Here is a 26967-nt window from a genome sequence, read left to right on the forward strand (position 1 = left end):
GTTTTCCAACTCTGATAATCTGTTTTATCAAGCTGTAAAATTGTGTTCAGACTATGTACTGTGTGCTGGATACGTGGTAAGACAGTGTTTATTGTGTGCAGGATATCTGACTTAAAAATCTCGCGTATCATCAATTCAAATCGCAAGGTGTATTTACCCTGTTGTGATCATTTCTTTGAACTAAATCAGGAACTCCAGCAAGAAAGCGTGATCTCAATCAACAATCATTAGAAGTTCCCCTCCTTGTTAAGAGTTCAAGACAATGAAAAGCATGTATTCACGGCATGGAATTTATTGAACAACAGTATAGGAAAAACAACAGATTTTTTATTCTGCCACATTGTTTTATTTCTGCATAACAAAATCACTACTACAACATACGAAGCGAGTAAGATTAAGGCAGGTCTTACAGGAAATTTGAGATGAACTACGAAGTGAAACTGACTTACAAAACCTTAAAATTACTTTTGGAGAGAGATAAAGACTTAAAGACAGTTTTTATTTGTGGCATTATTGTTCTGAAGCTATGAAACTATGAGCCTGCAGTAGTTGCGGGCATTGTCGTGTTGTATGTGTGTTGAACATTGTAGGTGTGCAGATAGGAACTCCACTTCATGACACTCCTATGCAGTCGCCATCTTGGACATCAACTTCCAAGTTCATCTTAAACATGTCGTGGTTCAACAAAAACAGCAGTCGTCTTAGGAGGTACAGTAAAGCATCCAGTAGAAGGCTCATACTTTGACTCCTTAACGATCGTGTCTCCTGACATTGACTGCAGAGTGCAGAAGGAGACAACAAAGAATTAAAATGAGTGACAAGAATTAATTTTGTTAAGAGTGACATAGATTATTAAGTTGTAGTTCTAGTTCACAAATCACAGAATTTGAGAAACGTCATAGGTCATTATAAGTGGGTTTCCCTTCCAAAGGTTTATATAAGATTTCAAGGACGAGATACAAAATTAGTGGTGAGACTGGTGACCATAGTTTCTTTTTTTAACGTGCTATAGCACCTACCAGTTATCTTAAGGGATGGCAACAGGCTCCTTCGAATATGGATTGGTTTGCAATAATTCAGTCCGAGTTATATTTGTATAGCAAGTCATTATTCATGGATCAATTCCACATAAGGATAATCTGACAGTTATATTATAAAACTTTAGGTCAGGATTATCTGGTTCAGAATAAAATCATGCTGTCTAGTTTCAGTTAGACTAGGAGTGGTAAATTTTAGGTCAGGATAATCTAGTTCAGAACAAAATCATGTTGTCTAGTTTCAGTTAGATTTGGAGTGGTTTATTTTAAATAGTCATGCTATATAAATTTGACAATTCTAGATATTTGGACCAAGAGTGAACAAGAAAGCATAAGTATTTGTTACCAGTACTGGGTGTAGCTGTAGAGATTTAGCTCGAAAATCTGGGTTAGTAAATTTGGTTTCAGTAGGCTGAACATTGATCATTACAACAATATATTGGAACCTGTAAAAAAAAAAAGGTATTAATATACTTCTTCCCATCTATCAAATGTTAGTAGCTGACAAAATTAACAAACTTAAACTACAGAGAAGTGCAAGAGTTTCACAAAATTACTTGGGATCTATTTGCGACAAGCCAGAGGCACCCGCATGACCATCTTCAATGCTCATAGCAATAAGTCCAGGAATCCAAGAAGGGACATTATTGTGGAAGCGTACTCGATCCTGAGAAACATCGAAGATCACACATAAATTTTATTTCTGCTACTCAGTAATCTAATTAAATAAAAGGAATATGACTTCATTTTTAAAATGCTAAGATCAAACATATAATCTTATAATCCTTCCCTAGTAACATAACTGCTCATATTAGCAAAATATAGGCCCATGCAGTTAATTAAAATATATATCTTGGTTTTAGTTGAAAGATCGTATGTTTTTGCGAAACCATATAGTTTGATAGTGATGCAAATAACCTGCTTTTACCTCAATATCCTTGGCACTTCTTAAACGGAAAAGTGGGGAAGAGTATCTAATTTGCAATAAGTTGGTGAAATTTTCAACAGCAGCAATAATGTGACTCTTGTCGGGCTTGTATGATGGATTTTCCAGTCTTTGCTTGATTCTGAAAGGGTATATCCATGAAGATAAATATATTTAGTATTTGAGTTGAGCAAGAAGACGATAATGATGGAATGGCAACATGATATGAAACCATATAAAAGAAACAAAGCTTACATAGGCCAATTGTTCTGATTTTGATCCTTGGGAGGAAGGCCAACGCCCCAGTTGTTGGTATTATAGCTGAAGTCCAATCTGATGAAAGACATAAGAACAGGAGTGCATAAGTATATAGTGTAGTGAAATAAGATGAAATCATCATTGATAACACCATTATAAAATGCTTGGAATATAGCTGACATTTAGACAAAAAATACAAATGGAATCATCACAAACCTGTTAAACCAATCACCAGAGTTGTAAGAATCACGGTCAAGGGACTTTGAACGTAGTAACTCATCACCAGCATGGAAAAAAGGTATTCCCTATATTCGTAGAAGACATTCAGAAAACATGGTATTTTATGCAATATATATTGTTTTAATCAGAGGCATATAAGCTTAAAAACATTATATAGTATGAATCTATTCAGTCACACCAAGTCAAGGACCTTTCTGTTTTCTTTATTGATTCTGTATACGTTTCTTCCCCTCTCTAGTCGAGTATGTTTAACTTATGTCTTCATCACTTCTCACCACAAATTCTCTATTGCATAGAATACTCCGATAACAACTTCAATTTAGTTGAGAAACGTTAGGGGTAAGGCCAGAATGTGAAACCTTCTAAAGCCATGCCAAAGGAGAAAATTTACCACAGTTGTAACATTTTTTTTATACAGGTATTCTAGTTTCAAATTCAGTAATAACTCAGAGTTTGTTCTGGAACATATATTTATCTCCCCCTTCTCAAGTTATAGCAACACTTACGCTTTGTTTGGATAGCAAAGAAGGAAGGAAAAGAAGGGGAAGGAAAATGGAGGAAGGGAAGGGAAAAGAAAGGGAGGGGGAGGTGAGCTCCATTTTCCCTCCAAATCTCTCCAATTTTGGAGAGATTATGGTTATTATAGAGAAAGGGAAAATGGATCCCTCCCTCTCCTTCCCCTTCCTTCCCCCAATCTTTTACCCAAACAAGAGATTTTGTCCCCCTCCATTTCTCTTCTCTTCTTTTCCTTCCATTTCTTCCTATCCAAACAAAGTGTTAGGCTGTGTTTGAATAGAACTTTTGGAAGGAAAGGGAGGGGAAGGAAGATGAAGGAAGGGGAGGTGAAGGAAGGGGAAGGATGAAGAAAACCAAATCCCAAATCCCTCATTTGGATAACAGAGAAAATGAAGGAAGAGAGAGTGAGGGAATTTGCTAGTTCTTATGAATTTTACTCATGACCGAGTTAATGTGTTTGTTCTTATGATAATATGAATTGAAGTTTTCAATTTTTCAAAATCAATAATTTACAAATCAAAACATCAAAATATAAAATTCTGGAAAATATAAAATTCTTTCATCCATAAATTTTCCAAAATAAGAAATTCTGGAAAGCAAATTTTCTTCATTGTCGATTTTCCAAAACAAAATTTCTGAAAATTGATTTTTGCCAAATTAAAACCAAAATTTCTGAAATTTGATTTTCGAAAATCAAAACAAAAATTTCTGAATGATGGTTTTAGAAAAAGAAGATCGTATTTTCAGGAAATTGGTTTCTAAATATCAAAACCTTTTTTTTTTCTTTAGAAAATCGATTTTTGAAGATCAAAATCAATTTTGTGAAACTTGATTAATGAAATTAAAAATCAGATTTCATGAAAAATCAATTTTTGTAAATCAAAACCAGAAATTATGAATCTCAACATTAGAATTTTTTATACTTTAAAATCTATTTTGGAAAACAAAAGACGGATAATGGTTTGGATATGTCGGCAAATGATGCGGCGAAAGATGACAGTGGAAGATGACGGCTTGTGTTAGAGGTAACTGAGAGAATATGAGAGATGAGAGAATATTTGCCGTGCCATTCTCATTGATCAAAAGTCAATATATAATACAAGCGATACTAGGTTAGGGTTAAGGCTATATTAGTAAATTACAAACTAATTATATACGAGATTATTTACATAATCTAATACTCCCCTGCAGTCAAAGCGGGAGGACCATGAACGCTTAGACTGTCCCGAAAATCATCAAATAAAACCTTAGGCAGACCTTTGGTGAAGATGTCTGCAAACTGGTATCGGGAAGGCACATGTAGGACACAAACTTCACCCCTTTGATCTTTCTCACGAACAAAGTGTATGTCCATCTCAATGTGTTTAGTGCGCTGATGCTGAACTGGATTACTAGAGAGATATATCGCACTAACATTGTCACAATAAACCAATGTTGCTTTCGGAATAGGAAGAAAGAGCTCGAGCAACAAATTGCGAATCCACCGGGATTCTGAAACCACATTGGCAACCCCTCTGTACTCTGCTTCACAGCTGGACTTAGACAAAGTGGGTTGGCGTTTCGAAGACCAAGAAATCAGATTATCACCAAGGTATACACAATACCCTGATGTAGAACGACGAGTGTCCGGACACCTGCCCCAATCAGCATCCGTGTATGACACAAGAGAAGAAACAGGAGATTTATGCAACTGCAAACCAAAATCTGTCGTACCTCGAATATATCGAAGAATGCGTTTCAACGCATCCATGTGCTCAACAAGGGGTGAGTGCATAAATAAGCAAACCTGCTGAACTGCATAAGAGATATCTGGGCGAGTGAATGTCAAGTACTGCAAAGCACCACAGAGGCGCCGATAAGAAGTAGGATCGTCATACAGAGCACCCTCCTGAGTGCTCAATTTGCCTTTGGTGTCAACAGGAGTAGGCGAAGGCTTGCACTTTGCCATTCCTGCTTTTTCCAAAATTTCCTGCGCATACTTCCTTTGAGAAAAAAATAAACCATTTTTACCTCTAGTAACAGCAATACCCAAAAAATAACTCAGAGGACCCAAATCCTTCATAGCAAACTCAGAGCTAAGCCGAGAAATAATATGTCGTCGGAGAGAATCCGAAGAAGCAGTAAGCACAATATCATCAACATAGAGAAGTAGATAAGCAGTATCATTACCATGGCGATAGATGAACAAAGAGGTATCAGATTTGCTATTAGCAAAACCAATAGTAGCCACAAAATCTGCAAAACGTTTGTACCACGCACGGGGTGCCTGTTTCAGACCATATAGTGACTTCTCCAATAAACAGACATGATCGGGTTTGTCAGGATCTTTAAATCCCAAAGGTTGATACATGTAAACCGTTTCATTCAAATGACCATGTAAGAATGCATTTTTCACGTCCAATTGATGAATTTGCCAAGACTTAGCCAAAGCAATGCTAAGAACCACCCGAATAGTAGCCGGTTTAACAACCGGGCTAAATGTCACATCACAATCAATGCCCTCCCTTTGAGTTTTACCATCACTAACAAGACGAGCCTTATGTCTCTCAAAAGACCCATCAGACTTAGTCTTATGCCGGAAAATCCACAAAGACCGAATTATGTTCACATTCGGTGGTCGCGGAACCAATTTCCAAGTACCATTGTCAATAAGAGCATCATATTCTTTCTGCATAGCAATTTTCCAATTATGGTCACGAAGAGCGGTAACCGGGTTCTTAGGAATGGGAGATATGGAGGTAGTAGTATGATGTGTTTGATCCTGGTATTTGGGATTTGGTTTAACAATGCCATGCTTGCTACGAGTAGCCATGGAATGAGAAGGCATCGGTGATGGTGCGGGAAAGGAAGAGGGAGGAGTAGAGTGAGTGAGAGGAGGAGGGGCACCTCGGAGCTCTGTGTGGGTAGGACCCGAGTGGGCCGTGGCTGATTGAACAGACCCACGGTCCACAGGGGGCCTATTCTGCCCAACAGAGGTGGCGGTGCCCGGAGGTAGGGTGGCTGGAGAAGATAGGTTGGGTGGAGGAGAAGAGGGTGCAAGCACGGAGGGAGGCAGCATACCCCGCAGCATGCTTGCGGGCTGCAAGCATGCACCGCAGGCTGCCTGCGAAGCTTGCTGGCCTTGCGGGGTGTTGCGAGGAGCTGCCCAGCCAGCACCCGATGGAAAACGAGCGGGCTGGGCAGTAGCTGCTGCATTCTCGCCACTATGTGTGGGAGATGCGTGCGGCTGCTCGGGAGAGGCAAGAAAATGCCGCAAGAGAGGGCCATGAAAAGGAGACTCGGCCTCACCCAAAAAATCATAAGTGTGAGCCATGGGTGAATGAATTTTAGAGAAGGGAAAAGACAACTCATCAAACCACACATGTCTTGCTACAAAAATTTTTCGACTCGACATATCATAACACCTATATCCTCTATGATTCGAAGGATAACCAAGAAAAACACAATGGACGGAACGAGCTTGGAGTTTATGTATCTTAGAGGAGGGAAGAAGTGGATAGCACAAACAACCATTAGGCGGGATTCTTTTGATAAAGAACTTGAGTTGGGGATTTGTAACCAAGAAGTTTTGTAGGCAAGATATTGTGAAGGTAGGTAGCCATGTCCAATGCATAGTGCCAAAAGGAAGGGGGCAAAGAAGCATGACATAGAAGAGTTCGAATGATATTGTTTATCGTTTTTATTTTTCTCTCGGCCTTACCATTTTGAGGAGAAGTATATGGACAACAAAGACGGAAAGTCATGCCATTTTGATGACAAAATTTAGTGAAAGCATCATTGTCAAATTCTCGACCATTGTCACATTGGAAAGCTTTTATTTCTCTCTCAAATTGAGTTTTAATATATGTTCTAACACGATTGAATAAATTATAGACTTGAGACTTAGAAGAGATGGGGAAAGTCCATAAAAAATTCGTGTAATCATCAAGAAATAGAACATAATATTTATGACCAAGGGAGCTAAGGACGGGAGACGTCCACAAATCACTATGAACAATATCAAAAGGCATAGTAGTATGAGTCGTAGAATCATAAAAAGGAAATTTCATTAATTTTCCCAAAGGACAAGAATGACAAACATGTTTATTCGCCTTATTACAATTGATAAGATTGCTACTACGCAAAGAACTCAAAATTGCGTTTCGACGGAATAGAAGAAGAAAAGAGTTGACGATTGTTGAAGAAAGGATAAAGATCGCCACTGCTATTACACCTCACTATTTTGCTCCCCGTCTGCAAGTCCTTCACAGAAAACCCAAAAGGATCAAATTCAATTGAAACATTATTGTCAATAGTGAATTTTCTAACTGAGATAAGATTTTTGACAAGTTTGGGAACATGGAGGACATTTTTGAGTTGGAGTGTGTTTGGATTCAAGATTTTGTGACCATAACCGTGAATTGGAATTTTGCTACCATCACCAACAATAATCGAATTATTATTATTTCTATGTAAATGAGAATATGACGACAAGTTACCTTGAGAGTGTGTCATATGGGATGTAGCACCGGTGTCCATATAATAATTCGGGTCGGCAAGAGTCATAGTATGCATAGCTTGCTCAATGTTGGTTGGCATATAACCTGAAGCTTGAGATGGATCGTTCACAAAATAAGCTTGAGATGGTCTCGGTCCTAGCACACCGGACTGAGAGGACATAGGTCTAGGGGCTGCCCACTGTTGTGACCCTTGACCTTGAGAGGGATTTGGGCAGGGAGGCATCGCCCACGGTGTTGGCTGCCAATAGTGCCAAGGAGGGTATGCTGCCCACCCTGCCTGCTGCTGCTGTGGCGCTGGTGCTCCACGCTGCTGCTGCTGTTGCGTGGAGCCACCACGCTGCTGCTGCTGCCCGGCACCACCCTTCCCCTTGGTGGTGCCGCCCTTACCCTTATTCTTCCGGCCACCGGAATGCTGATTCCCCCCACGAGAATGAGAATTGTGAGATTGATCGTTGTTGTTGTGCGGTGCCGAGAGAGAAGCTTGCGAGATATGAGCCTCAGCATGGGACTCGTGAGATAATTCCGCAGCATTCCCCTGTTCCTCCAACTCTAGCATAGAACGGAGGGTGTCAAACGAGGGTAAAGGGTTTAGATGACGAACGGAAGTGCGAAAGGGTTTATACTCCTCCGAGAGACCCTTTAAGAGTTGCAAAGCCATTCGATTATCGGAGACAGGATCTCCAACATTCTTCAAACCGTCAGCCAGAGATTTGAGTTGGGAGCAATAGGGACGGACACCATCAAATTGTTCTAGCCGAGTGTTTGTGAATTGGGCATCAAGTTGCAAAGCCCTAGCAGACTTGTTATTTCTGAAAAAAAATTCCAATCGATTCACGCATCAACGACTTTATCATCCGAATCAATGATGGAATTGAGAAGATCAGGGGAAATTGTGCTATAAATCCATCCACGCACAATATCGTCAAGTCGTTGCCAAAGGTTCTTGTCAACTGGTTCGGATTCCTTAGCGGTGGCCGGAGTAACTGGTTTTTCTGGTGGTTTGATATGGTTGAGGACCAAATTTGCGCGGCAATGCAATTGAAACACAGTAGACATTGTACTGCTTGCCATCGTAATCAAGAACTATGGGTATACAGGCCTTGATATTGGAAACGACAGTAGCAGGGTGAATCTTGGAGGATTCGGCCATTGATAAGGAAGAAGATTAGAGGAGAAGAGAAGAGAAGAGCGGAAGCGAATTAGGTCGTATCGTAACCTAAACTCGTGATACCATGAGAGAATATGAGAGATGAGAGAATATTTGCCGTGCCATTCTCATTGATCAAAAGTCAATATATAATACAAGCGATACTAGGTTAGGGTTAAGGCTATATTAGTAAATTACAAACTAATTATATACGAGATTATTTACATAATCTAACAGTAACAAACGAACAGTATGTGTGGGAGAATATTAAAACAAGTTTTCCTTCCTAATCTTCTCTAATTTGGAAAGATTTGTTTCTTAATTGTGGAAATAAATTATTTCCTTCCATTTCTCTTCCTCCCAATTCCCTTACCTCCTATTTTTGCTATCCAAATGGAGGAAAACTCATCTCTTTCTTTCCCTCCCCTTCCCTTCCCTCCATTTCTCTCCATCCAAACAAGCTGTTAATTTCAATTGGCATTAGTATAGCACAAGATTTTGTAAAATACAAAGAATTAAGAATTGTAACCTGGGTAAGAGCTATGATACTTGTAGCTAGATGATTTACCCTACATCTCTCGTCCAGCGAAGTATAGGTAGCAGTCTGGATAACCAAAGAAATTATATTAAGTTCAAGGTAAGATAATCTTCAGCCCCTTGACTGGAAAAAATTATGGACTTTTGCAAATATGCACCTTCAAACTGACAATATCGAAAAGAGTTTCATTATCATGAGCTGAGACATAGTTGATCTGCAGATATAAGGTAAATGTAAGAAATAAACAAAACATATTTAGCAAGCCTTGGGATGCATCTAATGAAGTTTTATATTCAAACAGATTTTTTCACCAAAAAAAAAAAAAATATTCAAACAGATTTTCCAATTGATACTCACAGTTTCTATAGGCTGCATAGCATACCCAACCGGTGATCCACCATAGGTATAAACTTCAGAACCTTTTACCTGGAAGGCGAAACAAAGGTTTACGCAAGTTGACCAGCATAAGAAGAAAATAGAAACAGAGCATATAGGACCTTATCATCACCTTCAGAAATCAATGATAAGCTCTAACAAAATAATCAAGGGCACTACTGCACTAGGAGGAATTCAAAATATGAAAGATTATATCAGATTAAGCTGGGATTTGATTCCAGTTCCAACTCATTTTGCAGTCCACGGTAGATGATTCTAGGTAGTGTCATTTGGAAGGCACACAAAGAATTGAATAAATGCTATAGCTATCAAATATCTATAGAAAAATGACTTGCAATGGAGTTTAAAAAAAAATGTCAACTATAAGCTTATTAGGTGTATTCTAAGTTTGGCTAAATGGACGTCATAAATTTAGGATAAAAATATTGATATCATGGAGATCATTGTCATGAAACTTATAACAGAACCCATAAAGTTAAACACCCTCATTTTCACATCAATTGCTTAGCCATATAGGCGATTTGACATCATTCACATTACCCACACCAATTAACCTTGAACTTTCTGTCAAAGAATCCCCATAGATGATATGGATGACATGTTATGGAATGATCAACACATATAGGAAAGATAGAGAGGTGATGCATACATCTTTGAGGGCTAATGATAGTAAATTGCTATTGATCAACGGAGACATGTTACGAAATTCAGGTGCTGATGATGAAAGATGCTGCTAATGATAGTAATTGTTATTGTAATGCTAGCAGAAGAAACATAGCAAAATTGAACACAAATCAACAGTGATCAAGTCCATTTAAAAAAGTCCATTTAAAGAAGTCCAATTTAAACTAAGAATAAGATTTCAAAATGGAGCCTGATAAAAAAATACCATCATATTAATAGCTAAGTGATACGACTTTTTTTAAAGGCTCTAATGAATGGTGAAGAGGAGAGAGACAAAAATATGAAGCCCACATCATATTAAAAAAAAAAAAAAAAAAAAAAAAACCCTTTTGAGATCAGCAACCAAAAGAATTTGTATTCATCAGAATTTTGCTGTAAAAGTAATTACCTGTCTGCCATCACAGTTAGTCAGCATGAAGTCTCTCAAGTTTGCTGCCAACCCAACCTAATTTATACCAAAGAAAAAAAAGAGAGCTTGATTAACTCACTGCAATAACATAAATAAAGAACTGAATCTGTTGCTGATTGCTCTGTAGATGGTTCAGATGGCAAAGAATATTACAATTACAAAATTGAAAATATAGCAGAGATTATATGGCAACCGTGACTTCAAGAAGGAAGTGATGACTTTAAGAGACAGTTGTCAGTACAAATTAAAGACATTGAATCTATAATCTGCCTGAAACATTACTAGTCCACCTTCAAATTTTCCCACTAAAAAAGGAGGGAGAGAGCGCAGGGTGGGTAATTGGTTTTAGCCTTACATATATATTATACCCTTCAGAAAGAGTGAACAGATTGAACACTGATACTAATCACAAAATGAACCTATCCCTTCCCTGCATTGGGATTTAGATTTTATCCGATATAAAATCCTTCTAATATGACATCAGTCAAAAAGACATATAAAAGAGCAATAATAATTTGAATACATAACTCCTCTGCCATCAGATTATTCAAAATTTCTTTTTAGGATGTCCCAAAAATTTGTTAGCTTTGCAGTGACAATTTTGAAGGGAAATTGTGTTTGGTTGGAACTTGTAAGACATAAAGATATTAGGAGACCAAAAAAAGATGTTCCTTTGATTTTGTACCTTTCTTGAGTATGATAAGTAAACGCAGATGGAGTATACACGATTTTTCACCTGTCAATCTCTCATTCTTGACAGCAAAACCGCCCATCAAGAGCATAATAATTACTAAAAAAAAATGGGACTGTTCTCTATACATTATGAAAAACATGATATATGTCAAATGAGTAAACTATTCTGATCACATCGAAGGTAAACGAAAAGACAACCCTTAAAACCTCTACCTATGGAAAAATAAGAATATCAATGTCACTCCAATTACCAATATTTTTCAAAATAAAAATCATTACTCTGCTGAAATACTTAAAGATAAACATAAAAATTAAAATGTACCAAAAATTTAGTCTTTATCTTCTTCAAGCAAGAAAAAAATTATACAAAGCAAATCCTTTGCAAGGCAACTGCTTTCTTAAAACAGCACAGAACGAGGTACAAACTAATTTTATAAAGAATTAATGTTTAACCATTACTGTATCCTTGTCATTATCAATTGAAAAAGCAGAAGGAACTGAGTAAAGAACCTGTATATGATCTTTTGCCACAGCGAGCATACGATCTGCATTAGCTTTGCCACCATGGTCATTATCATTAGGCTGCAGATCAGGAAAGATTAAAAGATTCAAGAATGCCTGTTGCTTCATTTTACTTTATTGACGAGAATTATACAATTTTAGATAAAAGATTTCAAACACAGAGAAACTACAAAGACAAATTACTTAGTGGAAGATCCACATGAAGAATAATTTACCTGTAAAGATAAGCCAGTCACGTAACCTTGCTGAAGAAGGGGGCCAAAAGGGCCCCCGCCAAGCACTGCATCTCGAATTCGATCATTAAAACTGAACAAGATTTGGCAGGATTAAAAGTAATTGACTGATAGTAGTTCTGCTTGGCTAAGATATTATATATACAGAAAGCATAATAAGTCAAGATGATTGAACATTTTATTTATTAAGGAAATGAAAATAAATGTGAATAGTGATTACTTTAAGTTAACCCACTTAAGACTACAGGGATAAATTCCTCACATCACTTCAAAGAATTAAAGTGACTTGTAGTTTAGTGGCATCCTCAATTCCGCGTCACTTGCCCAGAAGCACTGCCCAGGTTTGATACAAGGTGACAAAATTATGTTCTCGAAGATCTTTAGCGGTGGTTCCCAGGGGAGAGCTTTCACACCATACTTTGGTATTACTTATAAGGCCTCAGAGAGCCTGACCCAACAGGGTCAGTCTTGGTGTCTTACTAACTAGTAAGCTTCGTGTACTTGGTACAGTCTATATCCATGAGGCATGTACACTTTTTGTCTATTTGAACACTTATAGATTTTGAAATCCAGACTGACAAGAAATGGGTTAGAAGTCATAGGACTCTTGCCTTCTAAGCTATCTTTTAGTTATGCTTGCATACTCAACCCAAACATAACTAATGTGGATAGGAGATGTTTATATTGTATTTCTTTTCATTAGTTATTCTATCTATTGCAAGTTTCCATTACATACTTTGCAGTTTGGAACTCATATAATACAATAGGATATTCAAACTAACGACCCAATCCCAGGCTACATACTAGTTAATATAGAAACTGAACAATTAAAAACCACATGATATTCCCTCTTTTGTGCGATATAGACGTTAAGTTAAGCACAGAGTATACATGACATTCATTTTGATCAACCATTTTTGGTCACAAAAATATACATATCACATGCATTGAAGGGGACAAACATTAAACATTTACCTTCCAATTCCTGTGCCACTAAGATTCATTTGAGATGCATTTACTCCACGTGCATTATTTGCAACCTCACCAAAGTCCCAACCTTCACCATATCTAAAGGAAGATCAAATGGTAATCCAAACAATAGAACCAAGACAGAATAGACAGGATTTATTTATTTTTTTTTAAAAAAAAAAAGCAAACTCAGACTGGAAGGGAAATACAATTATACTTGTGTATACAAGTGATAAAATTTAGAGACCACCAACGGTTGTCACTTACATATAAATGCTTGAACCTTCTACACCATCTTGGGTTTTTGAAAGGCCTTGGAGCATACTTGTTGCTTTCACCTGTAACCAGTTTAAAAAAAGTTGTTTAGATTTAAATTTTGAGCTGATTGCGTGACACATAATCACATACTTATAGAAAGCAAACCAAAGAAGTAGTGTATTAACTTAGAATTCTTTTCATCTATCAACCAATCAACCAAAGCCTTAATCCCATAAGAGGGGTCGACTACATGAACAGTGATTATTCCGTGTAGCGGGTATATTCTTTTCATCTAGATACAGGTAAAAGAGCCAATTAAAGTTATTTCCAGCCAAACAGTTCAGTCAGCTACCAGGCAATTGTTACTTTCATTTTTTTTTTTTTTTTTTTTGTTTTACGCTTGAAGGTAAGAAAATAGTAATCATTAGGAAGCCTTCCTCGCAAAGGGAATTCCTAGTGTATACTTTCAATTGCACAATTCAGAAATTGCATATTTAACTAGCCTATGTTTCCTCTAGGAATAAAAAAAAACTGAGAAATGGTTTGAAAGGGAAAGATTATACATAAAATAATAATAATACCGTATACTACCTACATTTCTTAATAGTTGCATCAATTTGACTAGACATGTTTGCCAATACATTGCTTTGACCATTAATATCTTTAATAATGCTTTATAACAACTATAAAAATATATTTTTTGAAAATATACATTGAGATTAACACAACAGCAATTAATGATGAGATTTAGTTTATATATTAGTAAACAAACGTGGCCAAAGGTAGTATAGGAATAGCATAAAAGTCAAGATGGTGCAACTATTGAGAAATGGAGGAAGTAGGTTATAAGAGAGTGGAGGTTCTCTGGACAGCAAAGTAAATTAGGTATCATGAAATCAAGATTCAAGCAAAACTATTTATCTATTCACAGGTTACTAGGAATAGGAATATGAAGAGCTTATGTATTTATCTATTACATGACCGATTACATTTCACTCACCCATCAGTCAAGGTTATCTAAATTAAGCTAGAAGAATAAGAAAGAAAGATCAAAATCATCATGACATAGAAGTACCAGTGTACTACAATCTGTAATTAAAGAAAACTCTTAAACTATCAAATACATACCATTGTATGTTTCATGATGTGGCCCATGAGATCAAATCTGAAACCATCAACCTGCAAGAAAGGGTGGTCATAAAATACAAATTACAGACATTTGCATGATGAAATTGAGATAACAAAATAAAGAACTATTGAAAAACAATAATTGACAAAAAGGGAAAGCTCTCAGCCTAGTCTAACACCAGGTGCTAGTCCTAAAGCGTTCTGTGCCCTGCCATCTAAAGCTAATAGCATACACACAAGATAATCATATTCAGTTTTCTTGTCCGTTAATAAGAGGCCAAGCTGCAAGCCATTGTCTATGAAAAGGAAGATTCCAAGGCTTCCCTCTTCTTTCAATCCAGCAATAAGCAACAAAATCACAAAAGAAAGTATAAGGGAGAAAGATTTGACAATTCAAAATCAGTCAATCACCTTATAATTGACGGACCAATGTTTTAAATCATCCAAAATCAGACGTTCAACCATGTAATGCTCACTAGCCGTGTCATTTATGCATGTGCTATTCTCAATAGCACCATCATTATCCCTTCTTAAGTAGTAACCCGGAACAATCTATCAATAATACGTTTAACATCAGGTTAAACAGATGGGAATGAAAATTCATAGGAAAGCATAAAATGGAATGAACAATATGCACACCTTGTCAAGAACAGAGTTTACATCGGATGGCCCACTGCTATTTAAATGGTTATAAACAACATCCAACACTACACGAAGCCCGATATGATTTAGTGCCTGTAACCAAGTCAATATTTTAGTTTTATGATGGAATGGAAAGCTAGATCTGAATTCTAGCTCTAACAAAGATCACTTTTTCCCCATGATTAAAGAAGACTAGAAGGCAAGATACACACCTGGACCATCTTTCTGAACTCAATTATACGAGATGGGCCATTAGGATCGGTTGCATAGCTTCCCTTAGGTGTCCCCCATAAAACAGGATTATATCTTCATAAAAGGAAAAATTAGTAACAAAATATCAAATAATACTGCAAGAGAAGGGAATTTTGAGCTAACTATAGTCCAAAGGGATTGAAGCCTACCCCCAGTTATACCCATCCTCATCACGGATGGCAGTTATTTGAGCTTGTTGCTCTTCTGAATCAGGTGGTAGTGTTTCTAACATCTTAGTATCTGAAAAAAGGTTCTTATCATTGAAATGACTAAACAAAGAGCCCGATAAATACTAAAATTACTATAAAATTCAAATGACTTCATGGAAAATGGATAAGAATCAACTAAGAGACGGCAAGAAACCAATAGGAATACTAAAATATGCTAAAATGGCCGAAAACAAATGCAAGCTAAATTCGAACAGCCATAGACAGCTTGTTCCCTAAGGACCTTTCATCCGTTTCAAGTAAACATCTCATTTTTTAATAAAACCTTTTTTGGCCAGAATCAACATTCAAGCATTAACCACAGTGGGTAACTTCCTAGATATGATACAGTGAGTGGTGCACACTGAGCAATACACCAAGCTTTTAGGGCCCCATTTTTGTTCCCATCCATTGGGTCTATACTCACATCTATCTAAAATTATAAAATATCCTATTTAAGAACCTCAAATAAAGAATTGAGGCATATCAACAAAGAATAAGACTATTCTCAGATTTACTGACAAAGGAGCCTAAAGGAACGCACCACTTTCAGAGAGCCAGAACTAAGAGACAATAAAAGGAGATTTATTCTGGCAAAACTTGGCGATTTTTCAGGAATATAATGTTATGTACTGCCTTAGTATTTTCTGATTTAAAGACTAATTAAGAGATAAAAGCTTGATACTTTGATTAATAATGGCTGAAAATTGGATACAAAAGGATAGATTAATAGCTTAAGGCTATCACTCTCTTGATAACTTTAGGTTATCACTCTCCTAGTAACTTGAGGTTACTACTCTCAACATTTTTTTCCTCACAATTCACATGATAGCTAATGCATACACTATCCCTTATTTATACTAAGGCTTAGTTAGGAATAAGGGCTACTAACCTAAAAGTACTAAAATTCCCAAACTACCCTTGTTAATGTTAGTCTATTACATATAACTTAGTGTCAACACATGTAGAGGCACAGGCCATATAATTTTAGATTTAAATCCTTATCCCCAGGAAAATATACCTTGACACAATGCTTGCAATAAATTTTTTTAAGTTGACACATTCAAGTGTAGTTAAAATCATGGTTTATTATTCTACATGCTCTACAACAAAATTGATAAGTTCTTTGAGGGCTATAAGATCTTGCAGACTTGAAGTATTCAAGCAAGAGAATATGCTTGCTCTCACATATTAGGCAGAAAAGTTTCAATAAAGTCTATGCTGCTTAGAATGTTAGTGTTTGCAACGCAAATGGAAACTTCAGTTGGGGAGCAATCAACTAAGCAAATAATTTCAAAGGCTACTAACACAATTTCAGCAATGTTTGCTCCTATATATAGATAAAAGTTCATTGTTATGTGTAATCTACATATGTTAGCATCAAATTGTTAGAGAAGACAAGCAATAGTAATTACCAACAAATTTCCATTTCTTTTTGTCATCATCAACTTCAGCAAACTGGAAGCTTGGCAGTAGATGCACGTGAGTAAGACCAGCAGCTGATAACTTCTTCAAATGATTAACACCAGCAGAGTCCTTCAAGTAGAAGTTTAATCAGTAAGGCTTCATAAAATATCCTTTCTCATTGTAAAGGTAAGCTTAGCCACTATAATTATACACACAATGAATGTAAAGGTCTGCTTAACCAATGTAATTATACACACAAAGACTGTAAAGGTGAGCTTAACCAATATAATTATTAAGGTCTTGTTTCCCAACACTTGGTAATAGTCATTGTAACACTCAATAACACAATTTCTTCCTGTGAGCGATGGAATCGATTACTACACTTTGGATCAGATGCAGCATCAAGTGAGAAATTCTAAATAAACTTGGCTAATGTGAAGAGTAAGGGAAATGAAATTGGTATTACAGTAGTAGTATTACACCCCTTTCCCCTTTCTACTGATTTCTATAATTGATCCTTCTGGGGGAGGGGGGGGGGTTGAAGTACTTTTACTTGAACACGATCAGTTACAGGATTCATAATTTAAAACACGAGTCAGTTCAGTATTGAAGTTGATATACTGAAGAAAACATCCAAGCAAGAATAAAAAGTTTTTAGAGCAGACAAACAAAAATTATATAAATACCTGTGATGTAAACGCAAGGTATCCACCACGAAGGTCAGGGCTTACAGTAAGGTCGTAAGCACTGTAAAAGAGCACAGTTGTTAAAGCCATTAGCCCACAAATCCTCAACAGTGCCCAAATCATAAGATTGATAACGTTAAATCACAAAGATCAGAAAAAAATAAAATTGAAGCCCTGGAGATTTACAATGGAAGCATTTATATAAACCTAAATCTTCCCAAAAATTGAGCCAACCCAAGTGTGCAAATTGTCAAAAGTTATTTCCTGAAAGCTGTTCATTTTTCCTGGTCTCAGTAAATTAATTTCATTCAAAAGTTGTAGCAAAATAGTATCTATCACTAACAAGGGATATATATATATATATATATATATATATATATATATATATATATATATATATATATGACAGTAAAATTCACAAAATTTGTATTTTCTGTTTCCAAGATATTACAAAACCCACCTGAAATCTCTTATGTGCAGCTCATAGATACTGATGTCAGAAGGAGAAAGAAGATGAGGCTTTTCATCAGCCAGATTATCCCATCCTTCAGGCTTTAGTGATTCAGACTTTATATCAGCCAATAACGTTCGCTTTACATCTGCTGAAACCCTATTTTAACCAAAAAATAAAACAAATGTACCCTTAAATATATGTTTTCTATTGATCCTGTTGATAATAGCTATAGTAGATGAAGGATTAAAAGCACTGCATTCCCCTTTCACGTTTGAAGGAAAACTGACATACCCTCTGGCATATGGATCAATAGCAAAGCATTTTTCAATTCTCAAGGTGGTATGATGGTAGACAGTGACTTCATACACATAGTAACACCCTTCCCAGCTTCTTGGTCCAACAACAATCCAAACACCACTTGATTCATTTAGCTGAACAGTTTGTAACGGTTCACCACCTAATGGGTCCCTATATATGCTCGCATTCACGGCCTACTTGTTTAAACAGATAGCACACAATTTCCTCAAATAAGTACATAATGATCTAAAATAAGTGCAAGTCGTGAAAGAGATCTGGGAGACAAAAGGAAAGAGAAGGACAACATACTTGAGCAGTAGGAGCCCATAAGTTTAATGATATGGAGTCCTCTGAGAAAACAGCACCTAGAGGACCATCATAAGAATATAGCTCATCGATAACGCCAGGTAGTTGCAAACCAGTAACATTTCTGCAAGCCCCATCACCTGTACAAGTATAAATAAAGCATTGTCAGTAACCAGGGCTAGACACCAGCATGCTTGTCACGATCAAGGTTTTTACCAGAGACATCAGATGCACCAGGAAATTCATCAGATGGACAGTGAAGAACAAAGATTGCATATATGCAAAAATGATTATACTTAGAATAATTGGATGCATCAATCAAATTTTATTATTTTTCTAGTGTTGAACACAAAGGAAATAAATTGCCACTCAAACATTGAGAACACAGAAACTACTCAGGAAAATTCTCATGTCCTTTGTAGCTGTAAAGTGGAGGATAACAAGGCAACTATAAGAACTAATTTATCTTTCAGAATGGCGTCAGTTTGAATAAATTTCTTTTAAATTGGCCAAGGTCACAACTTGAAAGCTTACCACTGAAAGCAGCAACTGCTAGTTGACACTTCAGCAGACTTTCGACATCCAGGTTAGCAGGAGCTCTGAAGGCTGAGTAACCTCTAATATGAGGAAATTTTTCAGTAACCTAAAAAATGTAGATAGATTAGATCAAAGCAATAAAGAAAGAGAGTATTCAAGCACTGGATCACAAATTTTACAAAAGTACATACTAGTATGAACTACAAGCATGATTTCATATCACTATCCTTGTAACTTTGCAAATGGTATTCATACTTTCAAGGAAGACTTGATACGAACATGTGGAGTTATGAACATACATATGTGTTATTAGACAGGTAACAAAGAGGGGGAAGGGTAGGAAAATTATAATCCTATTTGCTAGATAATAGAGGAAAGTGACAAGGACAGTGCATATTATCGCGATTTATTAAGCAGCTTACATGTGCTGGCAATCCCCCATTGACCTTGTCAAGCTTTATCTTCACATCATAGCCTGTCAACTCATATAAGAGCCAAGTTAGGGTAGAGTCTCTTTTCCATTATACATGAATGTACATATATCAGAGAAGTATGACATAACACCAGACCTTCTATCCCATCATTCGTAACCCTTAGTGCAGCAGTTTTACTTGCAAACAAGTAGTATGAACCATTTCCAACATCAACATTCCAGGCAAGGATATACTTGCTCGGCCAATATGCTCTAGAGCTATTTAAAGTCCCTTGCAATTCAATCTGCAATAATCAAGTTTTCACTAGCCATTAACACATTTGTAAGGTGATGAATCAAAGCTTTGTAGGAAACTGCACCTAAGTCACTACCATGATAACTGTATAGCATAATGATTAAAACCAAATCTAACACATTAGGCTGGTTCGGCTAGCTCCATAGACTAATTGCCTCATGAATCCACCAAAAAAACACAAGTTATATACTTGTTTAAAGACATTATAAGGAGTCAAAATTATCTCAATGTAGCTAGTAGATAAATCCTTACTATCCTTCATCAAGGAACCTTAAATTATTCACCCAACCTTCACAAAAATTAGTGCTCTTACCATTTTAAATAAAAATTATCTCCCGCATTAGTGTGAACTCTAAGGAAAAGAATCATAATGGTCGATACCAAAAGTAATACTAATCGAAAAATGTAGAATTATGTGATGAAAGTGAAGCTTTTTCAAGGTAATCCTTCTTCAACCTCCCATCACCTAGTTTCAATTTTGCACTTAGTCAATCCGTAGAGGTTTAGATGTATACAACCTTACCTCTAACTAGTCGAGGATAACACAAATCATGATACATTAACCTGACCCTAAGGGTTAACTACCTTCACACTATGATTAGCCACTCTCATATTAAAAATATATAAACTTTTATGAAACTACATTCTTCCTCTTTTTGTCTCACACAAGGGTCTTTAACTCTCAACGTCAACCAAACATTTCTGTTCCAAACTTCCAAGTAAAAGAACACACTTCACAAATCACAGAAATATTTATGTCAGTCACTCCAAAATTTCCAAATATTCATCAATTTCATACTCAAATACTCCATAATTTAAACAGAATATACACTGACATAAACAACATAACAATACAGAAACTTACTCTTTAACATAATTATTCATAAATTTGATCAAAATTTCTAAAAATCAATAAAAACAACAATAAATTTATACCTGAGAAACAGAATCAACTTCAACAGCCATTGAGCAACAAAAGCAAGATAAACCCTTCTTTGATGAAGAATGGAAGATTCTAGAATTAGACCCAATGAAAATGGAATTTGAGAAAGATGGTAATTTCTTAATCAAACTAAAATTAAAGGGTACTACACGAAGATTATGGTTATGAAGATTAGAAGAAAGAGCAAAGGGGTTATATGGTGAAGACATTTGAAGATGAAGCTTTTGGTTATGGCGGTCGAAGCAGAAAATTTAGTTGAGCAGACGAAGAATGATGGTGTAAAGTGGGAAAATTGTGTAGATTTTGATGGAAAATTGGGAATTTCATGGTAAGTCTGTTAAGATTTGTCATTTGGGGCAAATTGTTTCGTCTTTCTCTGCAAATATCTCCATGCTATCTTTGTCATTCGTGTTATTTTCTGTGATAATGAGTCTAAAAGAGTGATGAGTGATGTTGAAATGCTGATTCTTTTAAAAAGTTTCTTGTTCGGGTCCAGGGCTCATGGGGTAACGGTTAAAGTGCGCGGCATGGCCGCATGGGTCGAGCTAACATGAGGGTCGGTCAGGTACGAGCCTACCGTGATATGAGGGGTGCGTGACATCGGTGATTCAAGGGGTATTGTACAACTATGAATCGACTTGCTTGTTTTTCACCAATTTACTTCGTACAAAGTAAGGAGTCTGTTAATATGACATGTGATTTAAGTTGTATGCTTGTACATGACCTTTGTTTATGAAAGATTGACATGACTCTAACACGTTTTTTCTTGGTCTAATAAATCAAGCAGAATTCGCTTAGCTTAGCATGACATATTGATTAACACGTACAACCTGACCATATAAGGTTATGAACTTATGATGATAACAAGCAAATATCAACTAATGCCTTGTAATCTTCGTCTTAATTTTTGTTGAATTGAAACGTATTGTTCGATTTAATATTATATTTACCGAACTGGATTTGCTCCATTTACTGAACCTAGCTTATTAGTTATTTAACTATATAATATTATTTTAAGGTGAAGTGAACGTGACCTAAATCCTTTAAGTGACTCGGTTAGAGCTAAGGAAAAGCTTGAAGCACAACAAGCTTTAAGCGAAACTAGAGCAAGCTAGTAAGATGGAAGATCAAGTAAGAAACGTGATGAAGCTTGACTTAATTTGATTTATTTAACCCTCTTATATTTAACCATCTTATTTGTTCTGACACAACTTTGGGAGCATTGGTGAGTAAAAAGCTTGATAATATGTTTGGGAAGGAAAGGGAAGGGAGTAAGAACTTTAGCTTGCATATTTCTCTCACTAAATAGGTCCATTCTAAGTGTTAATTAGGAGAAAAGAGAAGGTGGGGAGGAATGAAATTGCCTTGCATCTCCCTCGTAATTGGTCTTTCCACAATTAATGTGTAATAAGCTTGACAATATAATATGCTTGGACATAGAAGGCATCAAATAGTATGGCCTCATTATTGGTCTTGAGTCTCTTGAGTAGCCAAAAAGGGTTATAATGGGCCTCGTTTCACTAAAGATGTTTTTAAGTAAACTTGGGTTGTCCAAGTTACTCTTGAGTCTTGATGGGTTTTATCTTTACAGGCTCAAGTAGAGCCGTCAAAACTCACATTTTTAAGTTACCCAACAAGAAATACCTAACTTGAATTCCAAATTATATCCTAATAACCGTATTATATTAAAATAATTAAACATAATGGCAATAGAATTAAAAATGAGCCAATCTGAACTTAAAATCAACCTAGCTCAAGTCTTAACAATAAATAATTGACGACCCGACTCGAATTGACATGACTTGAACTCAATATGAATGACGCATGGGAACCAACTTATGGAGGGATGGAGGAGGCTTGGGCAATGGTGGGTGTATATATTAGGGAAGACACTAATATAGAATTTCAAAACTTACATTAACTCCGTAACAATATTTATTTTTAACATAACTAATTCCCTACGGCAAATAAGACGTGAAGCTAAGTATGCTTATTGGTGTGGATGGTAGTTTATTTAGAGGTGGGCACTAATAATGAGGTTTGGTCTTAACATTGATGATTGCAAAATTCTGATTTATTTAACATACAATAATAATGCAATTCATATTGTTACGTAAAACTTAATAATCTCAATAATATGGCCCATCATTTTTATCATTATTTAATTTTATGTGACCAAGGTCTAGTATTGGGGGATATATGATTGTCCATTATTATTGTATTATTTGAATTTCTATGCTTAGAGATTGATGCAATTTATAAAAAATTACATGCTTATGCTTTGGTTCTATCTAAATTAAATCACACGCCAAATTCATAAGCAAAGCAAAGCAACTAGCTTGTGTAATTTCTAAGAAATAAAAAGCTATTCAAAATGAATGATGAAGCATAAAATCTTCTCTAAAAGAATTCATAAACCAAATGATTTCATGCACATTCTAACAAAAGAATAAATATAGTTATGGAGAAATTGTCTTCATATCATCAAATAGTTTGTTGCCAACAAAAAAAGGTCAAAACACATTATTATGATCATGTCAAAACACCTTATATATACTCCAACTCTTTAAGCAATGAGTAATCCATGAGTTGTAGTTTTCGGTTGATCAACAACAATGGAACACTTCTTGTTTCGGTTGTTCATGCAATCTCTCTTGTTCTCCTCATTGTTGTTATGTGCTAGTGCTACTAATGTTACTCGTGACCGAAACGTTGTGGGTGACTCTCTTGTAAGCAAAAGAGATCTAATTAGATTGACTAGGGAGATTGAGGCTATCTACCAATTTGGTGACTCTCTTTCCGACACCGGCAACTACATCCGAGAGGTCAATGGGGAAGAGTCCACCTATAGTAGGCTTCCTTATGGCCAAAGCTACCACCCAACGGGTCGTGCCTCCGATGGCCTTATCATGGTGGACTACATTGGTACGTATCATGAACTTAGATATATACTTCGTATATGATATATTGGTTTAATGTATGATAATATACTTTCTTTGCTCTTTTAATACTTAGTTTTAGTTCAGACAGTGTTTTATGACTTTATTAAAAGACATTAAAAAATATATTATCCACTTAAAAGTAATAACTCACCTTAAATTAGATATCAGTAAATCATTCTTCTTTCCTTTATTCTCCTTTAATTTGGTACGTAGTCAAGTAAGTCAACGGGTTTGATTAAACCACAATGAAGCAAGATAATGATGTCCAATTTACCATTACTAGAAATAACATGCATGATTTAGATTTATGACAACTTTTTCTATAAGGTATACTTTTAATGTCTCACAATAAGTTATACTCGGTTATATATATATATTTATGTGTGTTTTTGTGTCGTGTTTTTTTTTTTATGGGTGACTAATAATTATATGGAATTGTGCATGATAGCAATGTTCTTCCATCTACCACTGCTGAGTCCATATCTTGCTAAAGGAAGCGACTTTAGACACGGGGCCAATTTTGCCGTAATAGGCGCAACTGCTAATGGCAAATACAATTCTTTGGCTAGGCAGCTTGTTTGGTTTAAATATCACCTCATGACTACTTATCATAATTCAATGGGTACATTCTTGTTTAATGCTACATTAATTCGTTGAATTTTTTGGTTAAATTTCCAAAACTTTGGATAACTCTATTCATTCCCTTAATTTCATGTACATAATGATTTGCATGATTAATTGCAGCAATTAAAAGACAACTACAAAAGTCATTGGTGCTAATGGGAGAGATTGGAGGTAATGACTTCAATGGTCCTTTTAACCAAGGCAAATCAATAAAGGAGGTAGCTAAGCTTGTCCCCGGAGTTGTGCAAACCATAAAAAATGCCATCGAGGTGAGTTGAAACTTGAATGACTAATTAAATAGAAAACAGGCTAGTCACATCAATTTAGTTCGGGTTATATTGAGTCTATATTTCTTTTAAGAGAATTATGGAGTACATACTAATTTTGAGGTCATATTATTCAAGTCAATCTTAGTTATGGTCAAACACGGGTAAATTAAACTTGTTTTGTGTATAATCCAAGTGTAATTTGGTTTGGGTTGGATGATTAGGTTAGTTTTTTTATAATATTATTGCCATTACAAAGAGTAGGTGATTCACAATATCAACATTTTTTGCATAATTTTCAGGAAGTGATTAAACTTGGGGCTACTAATATTGTGGTGCCCGGGAACTTTCCTATCGGATGTGTGCCTCTTTATCTAGCTAAATTTGCTACAAATGATAAATCTAAGTATGATAAACTTGGGTGCTTGAAAGACTACAATAATTTCGCAAAGTCCTACAATATAAAGTTGATTCAAGCCATCAAGCAATTGCAACAAAAGCACCCAGATGTGGCAATCGTATATGGAGATTACTATTCCGCATTGATATGGGTCATTGCTAATGCTCGACAATTAGGTAATGTTCAAATACTTTGTTAATTGAACTACGTTGCATGAGTACAAGCTCTATATATTACAGTTTAACCACATATACAGATAAATGAGGTTTCATCTTAAATAAAGTCAAGTAAAAATTAAAGTCGCCTTTTATTCATATACACACTTAGTCATGAATACCTTATTGATTGAAACTATACTTATTAAATCTTCTTCTTTAATTCTAATTTGACAATTAAGTCCAACATCCTCCACCTTTCCTTTCAAAGTAGGCCTCTATTAAAAACTGACTTACAAACCATATGTACTACTCGTATCTTGCTTTCATTTTTAATTATATATTCATACCACCTTGTGAACCAAATACCAATGATTTCTAACACTCTATCCCCCCCCCCTCCAAGCAATGTTTTGAAACAATATAAATGTTGGATATAATAATACATTTACTCGTAATATTGTTTGGAACATGTTCCATAAACATCATTAACTTTAATTTGTACTTCGCATACAGTTAACAAATTGTATATTATCTTACAGGGATTGAGCAGGATGAAACCACAAAGGCTTGTTGTGGATATGGTTATAATCCTTATAATTTTGGCACAACTGGTTGTGGCAGCCCTGGATCTCCCATTTGTCGAGACCCTAGTAAAAGAATAAGTTGGGATGGAATTCATTTGACTCAACAAGGATACAAAGGGGTTGGAGACCAATTATTAGAACAATTCGTACCCGTACTTGAAAAACAAATTCGAAGGCGATTGAGGAAACCTATTAGGTAAAAACCTAAGAGACAAATCAAATGATCTTAGGTGATGTGAAAACAATTCAAAGAAGACAAAAGGAGTCCATATATGTTTACTTATTTTATGCTCAACCATCTCTTGGCAACATTTAGTGCACTTAGTAGATATTGCTACTTGAGAGTTTTACACAATGGTTGACTTCACCTTTTTATATATATATGTGGTCAAATCGAAGATATAAAAAAATTATACTCAGTTAATATAATATACAAGTATTTATCTAGCTTGTACAATCTCTCTTTGCATCAATTTTGTTATACGGGTATAATTATACATTTTATGAATATAGTAGTTTTTGCAATTCGGCTTATTGCTCGTATGAGTCATATCATGTATGAAATATAATGAAAAAGTATCTTTTACTTAATTTTTATGTCTCCTTGTACATTTTTTTTGTCGCATGCTTTATTATTTGTTACAGTCGTTTTTGGCGTCATTATTAAGAAATTAAATTAATTACGATTGATGAGTTTTAATTTTGAGATGATGATTGATGAGTTTGAAGTCCAACATCATATCAAATGAACAATAAGACAACATCCATATTAATTAGGTAGGTATATAAAAATAGGAGGTGCGATATTATCAGCCTTATATTCCCCCCCCCCCCCCCCTTAACTTATTTTCTTACTTCTTTTTTACCTTATTTTTATTTACCAAATAAGGAAATGTAGCAAATAGAAATACACATCCAAACGAAGCATAAGTAGCAAATAATAAAAGACAGAGGGAAACTTTTTGTGAAGGTAAAGAAAATCATTTTTTTTTTTGGTGAGCACGAGGGGCAAGCTCAATAAAGAAATCATGATTTAATTATTAATTATTGTAAGAGTAAGATGAAATAATCAAATTTGGGTGC

At 35.7% G+C, this 26967-nt stretch overlaps 2 protein-coding genes across 2 annotated transcripts; one reads left to right on the forward strand and one right to left on the reverse strand.

Annotated features, from left to right (window-relative positions):
- Window positions 1–263: 263 nt before the first annotated feature.
- Window positions 264–21364, reverse strand: LOC110690647 (pullulanase 1, chloroplastic-like). The gene is made up of 28 exons (XM_021867500.1): window positions 20904–21364; window positions 19809–19956; window positions 19662–19714; window positions 19237–19345; window positions 18706–18842; window positions 18391–18590; window positions 18106–18255; window positions 17646–17706; window positions 16968–17088; window positions 15496–15586; window positions 15307–15400; window positions 15092–15187; window positions 14864–15004; window positions 14453–14503; window positions 13334–13404; window positions 13073–13165; window positions 12080–12170; window positions 11853–11924; window positions 10629–10685; window positions 9518–9586; window positions 9318–9374; window positions 9152–9226; window positions 2437–2525; window positions 2218–2295; window positions 1966–2104; window positions 1595–1704; window positions 1384–1483; window positions 264–775 (listed from the first exon to the last, which is right to left on the reverse strand). Exons 1-28 carry the CDS (start codon window positions 21117–21119, stop codon window positions 665–667), a joined length of 2880 nt encoding a protein of 959 aa, XP_021723192.1. The 5' UTR covers window positions 21120–21364; the 3' UTR covers window positions 264–664.
- Window positions 21365–23357: 1993 nt separating this feature from the next.
- LOC110690648 (GDSL esterase/lipase At5g03980-like) lies at window positions 23358–26331 on the forward strand. Its single transcript, XM_021867501.1, has 5 exons — window positions 23358–23835; window positions 24301–24474; window positions 24597–24745; window positions 25045–25318; window positions 25840–26331. Exons 1-5 carry the CDS (start codon window positions 23526–23528, stop codon window positions 26082–26084), a joined length of 1152 nt encoding a protein of 383 aa, XP_021723193.1. The 5' UTR covers window positions 23358–23525; the 3' UTR covers window positions 26085–26331.
- The last annotated feature ends 636 nt before the right edge of the window (window positions 26332–26967 follow it).

Source organism: Chenopodium quinoa, unplaced genomic scaffold (genome assembly GCF_001683475.1).
Source record: "Chenopodium quinoa cultivar QQ74 unplaced genomic scaffold, ASM168347v1, whole genome shotgun sequence".
NCBI classification, from domain to species: Eukaryota; Viridiplantae; Streptophyta; class Magnoliopsida; order Caryophyllales; family Amaranthaceae; genus Chenopodium; species Chenopodium quinoa.

Bases quoted from the DNA above. Each gene is read 5' to 3' on its own strand.
- LOC110690648 (XM_021867501.1), top strand. From the start codon at position 23,526: ATGGAACACTTCTTGTTTCGGTTGTTCATGCAATCTCTCTTGTTCTCC. The intron at 24,475-24,596 runs GTACATTCTTGT...GATTAATTGCAG, and splicing joins TACTTATCATAATTCAATGG to CAATTAAAAGACAACTACAA. The intron at 24,746-25,044 runs GTGAGTTGAAAC...CATAATTTTCAG, and splicing joins CCATAAAAAATGCCATCGAG to GAAGTGATTAAACTTGGGGC.
- LOC110690647 (XM_021867500.1), bottom strand. From the start codon at position 21,119: ATGTCTTCACCATATAACCCCTTTGCTCTTTCTTCTAATCTTCATAAC. The intron at 17,089-17,645 runs GTATTTATATAA...TTCTACTTGAAG, and splicing joins ACCTTGCGTTTACATCACAG to GACTCTGCTGGTGTTAATCA. The intron at 9,375-9,517 runs GTGAGTATCAAT...TTATATCTGCAG, and splicing joins CTATGCAGCCTATAGAAACT to ATCAACTATGTCTCAGCTCA.